This window comes from Pinus tabuliformis, chromosome 1_2 (genome assembly GCF_031772625.1).
Source record: "Pinus tabuliformis cultivar Carrire ecotype Pingquan chromosome 1_2, CPIR1, whole genome shotgun sequence".
Lineage (NCBI taxonomy): Eukaryota > Viridiplantae > Streptophyta > Pinopsida > Pinales > Pinaceae > Pinus > Pinus tabuliformis.
In genome coordinates this window covers 1154999905-1155007791 of record NC_142298.1, presented here as the reverse complement: position 1 = coordinate 1155007791, position 7887 = coordinate 1154999905, and the positions used below count along the sequence as shown (strand labels likewise).

Sequence of the window (7887 nt, the reverse complement as noted above, 5' to 3'; positions counted from 1 at the left end):
ATTAGTTAGTTAAATAGCTGATAGGTGTCATTAGAGGTAGTTATCGAATTCCCCTCATGCTGGAGGAGGAAGCTCGAATTAGTTAGAATAAGGATTCTATATATAGCTGAAACATTTATGTAATGGGGTTGGAAATTTGATGAACAAAGCATTGTTTTGGCTTATGTAAAGACAGAGTTCAGTAATATAATTGGGCTGCTTTACTTCTCAGGATTCATGAAGGATTTCTATGTTCAGAATGTATGATTTTATCCTTTCCTTAATGTCTTTTACAGTTGCATAGATGTATAATCACTCAGAATTCACTGATTGTGCTCTGATTTCCTGTATGCATTTATGAGCTGTGGTTCCATATGAGTTGTGTTCTGAATGTTCAAATGCTAAGTGCCCTGACTTCTATGTAAAGGCAGTATCGTTGTTTACTGAGGTGTTGTTGACTCCATAGGCCCAATGGAAACTTGTTTAATGTTTTTCCAACATCCATATTTATCACATATATATCACAAGAGTTAGCCATCTTATCTTAATCTAAAATCATTAACCCATCTAGAGAGAGCCCTCTCAGGTTGAGGAGGCTAAGCCTCAGCCCAAAGTAGGTTTGAAACAGTTACTTGAAGTCCTCCTGGTCTGCAGCCTTCCAGGGCCTGATTTTGAGATAACATTTTGGTGCGTCTGCCGGGAGCCTGAAGATTACTCATTCCCGAAATCATGAAGCTGAACTTCTGAAGGTAGCAGGAGCTCAAACATATTTTTGAGGCTGCAAAAATACCTTGGCGACTCCACACATCGAATAAGAAATTGAAAGGTGACTCCACTGCCAGAAGATCAGTAGCTTGATGAAGTTTCAAGATGAGTTCCATTGCAAGAATGAATGCCAGGTATGCTCCTATGGATCGGTCTCATATCCCTGGCTTTCCAAATCCTATGCCAAAGGTTGATTGGTTAGAGGATCTTCCAATATTCAAAGATGAAAAGAAAGATGATGCTACTCTTCATTTGGTTAAATTCCATATGCATGTACGCAGTCTTAAGGTTCATTTCCCTGAAGATTGTCTCATGAAAATGTTTATGACCACTTTAGAAGGAAAAGCATGGTCTTGGTATAAAAGTCTGGAAAATGGTTCAATATATTCGCTTGCTAGTTTTCATGATGAATTCTGTGAAATGTATAAAGAAGGTTATCCTTCCTTATTGCTGCTCAAAGATTGCTGTAGACATTCTTTAAATCTCATTCAGTACTTGGAGGATTGTTATGATGATGATGAATTTATGGATGAAGAAATTTTGGAGGCTCTTCATAACAATGTATTTCAGCACCAAGAAGAAATTATAACATCTATTGAAACGCAGCATGAAGATCAGCAGGGGTTTATTTGTGAAAACCATGTTTCATCCTTTGATATGAATGAAGAGATGCAACAGATTTGTCAGTCTTTTGATCATAAAGAATATGAAATTGATTGCAAACACCAAGAAGAAATACTGGAAGAAATTTTTTATAATCCTCAGGCAGAAGAAAAGGTTGTTCATGTTTGTGATTCCCTGCAGCAGCTTACATCAAAGAATGATCACAATAGTGAGGGAAATTACATTGTCTATGGGAAGCATTTAGAAAGGCAGTTGGATAGCACATCAAAGGAATTTTGTGTGGCTAAGGATCAGTTGTCTAAAGATACAGAAAGTTTTGAGAATCATCAAACTAACCATGTGTTTTTTGACCCTATAGCTGAATACATGGAAAAGATTTACTGTTCAGACTTCCAGTTATATTTTCATCTTGAAGAACAGTTACACCTCATGCTGCCTTGGTTACTTCAGTATCTGGTTTATTTTTGTTTCAAGCACAGCCAAAGGATTCAAGTGTTAGATCAGATCGATGACTGGCTTCATTGGAAGTTTCATGTTCCTTGAGCTACAAGTGGAGATTGCAGCTGATAGGGTAGGTAGGTAGGAAAATGCAAATAAGCTCAAGGTTGACTGAGCAATTTTTTTTTTTTAGTAGATATAGACTTTTTTCTCTCACAGTGATCATCAAGCTTAAGCCTGAGGTGAAGGCCATAGGAACTTAAAGGAGATGTTTGTCAAATAAAATTTTGTTCATCATAAGAGGATAAGGCATTGGAACTGCAGGTTCTTAGTGTACCACAAGGGCACACTATCCCAAGTGGAGCTACTGTTATCACTGACAAAATTTCAAAGAAAAAAGGTAAGGGAAGAGTTAATTGATCCTGGACATATTCATACTGATCTTGGTCGTGTTCATGCAATAGACGTTTGATCCAATTCTTAGTTTGAGCAAACAAGTTTCAAGGCAGATGAGAAGGAGATTTCAAGTTAAAGATCTGAAGATACAGCTAAATTTTGGCATTAAACTGTGTTTTTGGAATTACACAATAGTTTCGTAGCGCGCTACGAAACTGCTGTAGCTGCATATTATGACTTTGTGGGCATTCACAAGAAGCTGCACGATGTTTTATTAATCAAACTGAGACATTTGACCGAGGAATGTATGGTGGACCAGTAGGTTGGTTTGGAGGCAAGGATGCTGACTTTGCTCTCGCAATTGGCTCAGCATTGGTGCAGAAGAGCGGAGTAAGGTTCACAAATATTTGTTTACTCAGAAGCTGGGATAGTGAAAAATTCCAAGTTATATGATATTTGGCAGGAACTTGAATTGAAGACGAGACAGTATGAGTCATTGCTCGAGCCATATAAGCACTTGGAAATATTTCCCAACATCAATGCTGTATGGGCATTTCTCATAGTAGAGGAGTGTTGTCGACTGGGTGTAACATACTTTTGCATAGCACCAAGATCAAGATCATCTCCGTTTGCTGTGGCAGCTGCACAAAATCGTCATGTCTCATGTATCTCATGTATCGATGAGCGTTCTCTTGCCTTTCATGCATTGGGATATGGAAAGGGATCATATAAACCGGCAGCAGTCATAACATCATCTGGAACGGCTCTCTCAAATCTCCTTCCTGCTGTGGTAGAGGCAAGCCAGGACTGTATTCCAATATTGTTGCTCACAGCAGATCGCCCTCCAGAACTACACGATACAGGAGCAAATCAAACAATAAATCAGGTCAATCACTTTGGGTCGTTTGTGAGGTATTTTTCTAATTTACCACCACCTGATGATTACCAATTAGAAGGGTTGAAGTTTCTTGTGAACAGCTGGAGGAATGATATGAGGCCCAGGTGTATTCGTCTCTGCCCTTAGCTGTACAACCTGTGGGTATGTATAAAGGTAAATTAAAAAAAAAAAGGAGGGTTCCGCCTTAACGATTAGCAATCTGTTTGAACCCAAGAATGACGGGTGGTTTTGATTTTCCTCTTTTGATTTTAACATGTGACAACCCAGACACCACAGAGGAGATGCCACGGGTGAACACAGAAAAGAAACGAAACCCAGGAATCCATTTTAATTCTCCCCTCATCCTCTGCGCCTCGACACCTGTGATGCCTCCATCTCTTTCAGTGTCCAATCCACCAAATCAACCGATAGCACCTGCTTCCTTTGCTCTCGGTAGTCAAACAGTCGGCGTCTGGTAGGCGATATGTGTCAATACACGGGTTTATACATTTCAGGAAGCCCAGAACAGTCATATGCAGTCTTGAGCCATCTACATCTGTTGGTGACACGTGCTCCAATACTGTTTTCATCAGATTATAAGCATTTTTATTGTCGCTACAGTGACCCTTCATATGTGAAGAAATTGAAGCTTGAGATGATTACAGCCGTGGCAAATGAGAGTAATACATATGATATTGTGACGGAGCTCAGTGAATATGCTGCAAATGTTGATGTGGCCATTGCAAGAGAGTCTGTCCGAGCAGTTGGAAAAATTGCATTACAGCAGTATGATGTTAATGCCATTGTTGACCGCCTTCTTCAGTTCCTAGAGATGGAAAAGGATTATGTCACTGTAGAAACTCTGTTTCTCATGAAAGACCTTCTAAGGAAGTATCCGCAGTGGAGTCTAGGAAGGATACTGAGTTTTCCCTTGCATCACTTATGGAAATACCATCTCAGTACAAGGCCACATTGGATCTTCATATACTGGGTCGCCGCAGAGGCAAGATGCCTGACAGGTCTCCTCTTCCGCCAGCACTTGGCAATGATAATTATGCTGCAAGGCAACAGTATCAGCGCGCAGACAGTTTCCAAACAAATAGCTCCCGAAATCGTTGTGTTGATTCCTTTGCAGGATCTGCTCCTCCAGAAGAAAACAGAACAGCTAGCAAGAAAAAGCGAAATTCTGGACCAAGTGCATTTGGCAATACAACAAATTGCAGAGCTTGTGCCGACTGCTTCATTAAGGTTGCAACCAATAATTATTCGAAAGATGCCACACATAGTTATTCATAAAGACTGGAATGCCTTGTATGTTGAGAACATGCTTAGAGTGGAGAGCAGTGCTGTTGGGGAAATTATTGGTAGTAGATTACTTATGGCAGTGGTGGACAAGCTTATTGAAATTGATGTTGAAATAAAATGGGAACACATTTTACATGAAGACTTAAGCAAGTTGTACATATTTGACATGGAAATGGAAGATGATGAAGAAAATGAAGAACCTGGGAAGCCTGGTTGCGAGGCAGATGTTGAATTGCCAAAACCTTCTTCTATGCAGAGTCTGGGGGGTGTTGCAGATAAGATGGATGTATTAATGGAAATGACTTTAGAACATCTGAAATTATGTGTTGATGAGGGTTGCCTGCCACAGATCTATGATACACTCATGCACTCATTTCAATCAACTATTTTGAATACTCACAAGTCTAAGTTTATTCAGTTTCTTGTCTTCTATCTATGCTCTCTGGCTCCAAAGACATGCGGTGCAAACTTTGCTTCAATGCTGTGTGATATTTTTGTCAATAAATCTCGCCCACGGAATACAAGGATGACTGCAGCTGCTTACCTATCTAGTTATTTGTCTCGTGCTAAATACCTACTTTTATCTGTTGTTTCTGCAGCATTAGGAAGGTTGGTGGATTGGTGCTTGCAATACTTGTATAATCATAACAAGGAGAGGAAGCCTGTGAATCCAGGAGTGCATGGGGTATTCTATTCAGCATGTCAGGTTGTTATGTATATACTTTGCTTCCGAATGAAGTCGCTTATAGATGATCCTAAACAGAGATTACTGTTAGAGAAGTTACCACTGAAAAAGATTATTGAGCACAAGTTGAATCCTTTAAAGATTTGTTTGCCAGCAGTCGTAGAAGAATTTCTAAGGCAGGTTAAAGCAGTTCATCTATTTGAAGTTTTAGGCTTCACAAGTTCAAAGAACATAATTGAAACAGAGGAATCCAAGGCCTTTGGGGGTGTTGAGAGACTCGGCATGTTCTTTCCATTTGACCCATATTTACTGAAATGCTCAGACAGATTTATCAGACCAAATTTTACTTTTTGGTCAATGGTTCAGACTCCAGTTAAGGATGATGATTTTTAAAGACTGTGTTTTTGAAATTACACAGCAGTTTCGTAGCGCGCTACGAAACTGCTGTAGGTGATGATTTTAAACACAGACAGGCAGTTTTGTATGTTGAGCGGGAATTTTGAAAGGGAAACGCCAAAAGGGTATACAAGACATCAGCTGGAACAACAATAGCCAATCAAAACAAGACAGGTGGATGATTTAAAAAGGTGGAATATTTCGACCCAATTTCAAATGTTCTGTGGTGTCCCCTTTATCACCGTTCAAGAGGTATCAAATGATTTGCATACAAGAATCTTTTGCCTGCCTGCACACATGTCCATCGATGCAGCCTACAACACATCAAGAACGTGGCAGTGTTCCATATTTTGGGTTATTAAAGGCTAGAAACATGCTTTTGTACATTCGAGCATTTTGAGGAAAACTGGAGCCGAGAAGTAAGGGAAATCTCCTAATACTTCTGAGCAGTCGAAGGAATCAGCGTTAAAGGTCAATATGGAGTATTAAACATCCAGCTCAGCCAAATCGAAAGAGGACCAGGTGTCAAAGAATAAGGAGAAGCCATTATGCATGGAAAGTGGAGTTAGAGTCATAGTTAATTTAGAACTCTTTAAAAACTCCAGTCATCACTTTATTATATTTATTAGTTAGTTAAATAGCTGATAGGTGTCATTAGAGGTAGTTATCGAATTCCCCTCATGCTGGAGGAGGAAGCTCGAATTAGTTAGAATAAGGATTTTATATATAGCTGAAACATTTATGTAATGGGGTTGGAAATTTGATTAACAAAGCATTGTTTTGGCTTATGTAAAGACAGAGTTCAGTAATATAATTGGGCTGCTTTACTTCTCAGGATTCATGAAGGATTTCTATGTTCAGAATGTATGATTTTATCCTTTCCTTAATGTCTTTTACAGTTGCATAGATGTATAATCACTCAGAATTCACTGATTGTGCTCTGATTTCCTGTATGCATTTATGAGCTGTGGTTCCATATGAGTTGTGTTCTGAATGTTCAAATGCTAAGTGCCCTGACTTCTATGTAAAGGCAGTATCGTTGTTTACTGAGGTGTTGTTGACTCCATAGGCCCAATGGAAACTTGTTTAATGTTTTTCCAGCATCCATATTTATCACAGATATATCACAAGAGTTAGCCATCTTATCTTAATCAAAATCATTAACCCATCTAGAGAGAGCCCTCTCAGGTTGAGGAGGCTAAGCCTCAGCCCAAAGTAGGTTTGAAACAGTTACTTGAAGTCTTCCTGGTCTGCAGCCTTCCAGGGCCGGATTTTGAGATAACACCTTCCCAGATAAAGCTTCATTCAGTCTTTTTCTAGTCTAGAAGAAAAAGTTCCACCCAATCTTTTGATAGTATGTAAGCACTCGACCTCTCCAGTGATTCCGATCAGACGAAGCTTTGATCAGCAGAACTGGCATCTGTCTGCCGGATCGGTAGCAGTGTCAGGGGAATACTCCCACATCAGAAGATGATTGCCCTAAGAGTTTCTTTCGTCGAATTCACCTCTCCCATGCCCAATCTTCACATCAGTGGACGGTGTAGACATGATTTGACGAAAGGCTCGAGATTCGGAAGAATAAAAAGAATCCACAGAGACGACTGATGCCTCTATACTATTGAGATTGGATTGGACTGACCCCTGGACCCTATGGCTTGATATTTTCCTCATTTATACCTTTCTATTTCGATATACCAGTTTCAACATGGTTTCGTATTTTTGGGATCCAATTCTCTGACAAATCATTTGTCTACCTTGCTGGTCCTCAGCCACTTATTTCATCATGGAAAATATCAGGTCTTTGTGAAATCATCGCTGGATTGTCTTATCGACTGCATGTCTTTGGGCTTCGCAGAATTGAGTTCCCTGAGCAATTAGCTTCTGCTGTTTCTCGCCTTTCCTTGTCGACTTTGTTAATGGGGCTATCTAACACCTCTTCAAGAGAGAATGTTACAAGGGAGGCTGTTACTTCATATGACACGGAATTTGAGGATGAGTTTGCTGCTGCAACTCCACTTCTTCATGTAACTATAGATCCATCTAAAGAAGTTGTTTCCACATTGGTTATAATGAGCTTTGATAGAAATCTCGCAATTGAAGCACTAGCCCAGACAAATAATGATATTAGCGCAGCAACAAATTCTCATTAATGCTAAAGCGGCATGGTGCTTGGTATCAATGGATCGGTTGTTCCATATTTCTTGGTTTCATTTTTATCATCACTGATTTGTACACCTTTGGGGTTTTGATAATGATATCTCGTTTTCTTTCATTCATTGTTTATTCTGTTCCAAATTTATGAAATTGTTTTCTGTAACCAAAATAATAATAATAATAATAATAATAATAAAATAAAAAAACACAAAATAAAAAGAAAAAATAAATAAATAAAAAATAATTGCCCGCATTCATTCATACACTC

The 7887-nt window shown here is 39.2% G+C and overlaps 1 protein-coding gene and 1 pseudogene across 1 annotated transcript; both read left to right on the top strand.

Annotated features, from left to right (window-relative positions):
- The first annotated feature begins 3315 nt into the window (after window positions 1-3315).
- LOC149210326 (uncharacterized) lies at window positions 3316-5462 on the top strand. Its single transcript, XM_089398933.1, has 2 exons — window positions 3316-3554; window positions 3701-5462. Exons 1-2 carry the CDS (start codon window positions 3316-3318, stop codon window positions 5460-5462), a joined length of 2001 nt encoding a protein of 666 aa, XP_089255059.1.
- A 1515-nt stretch (window positions 5463-6977) lies between these two features.
- LOC149210325 (rhomboid-like protein 20 pseudogene) lies at window positions 6978-7615 on the top strand (annotated as a pseudogene).
- The last annotated feature ends 272 nt before the right edge of the window (window positions 7616-7887 follow it).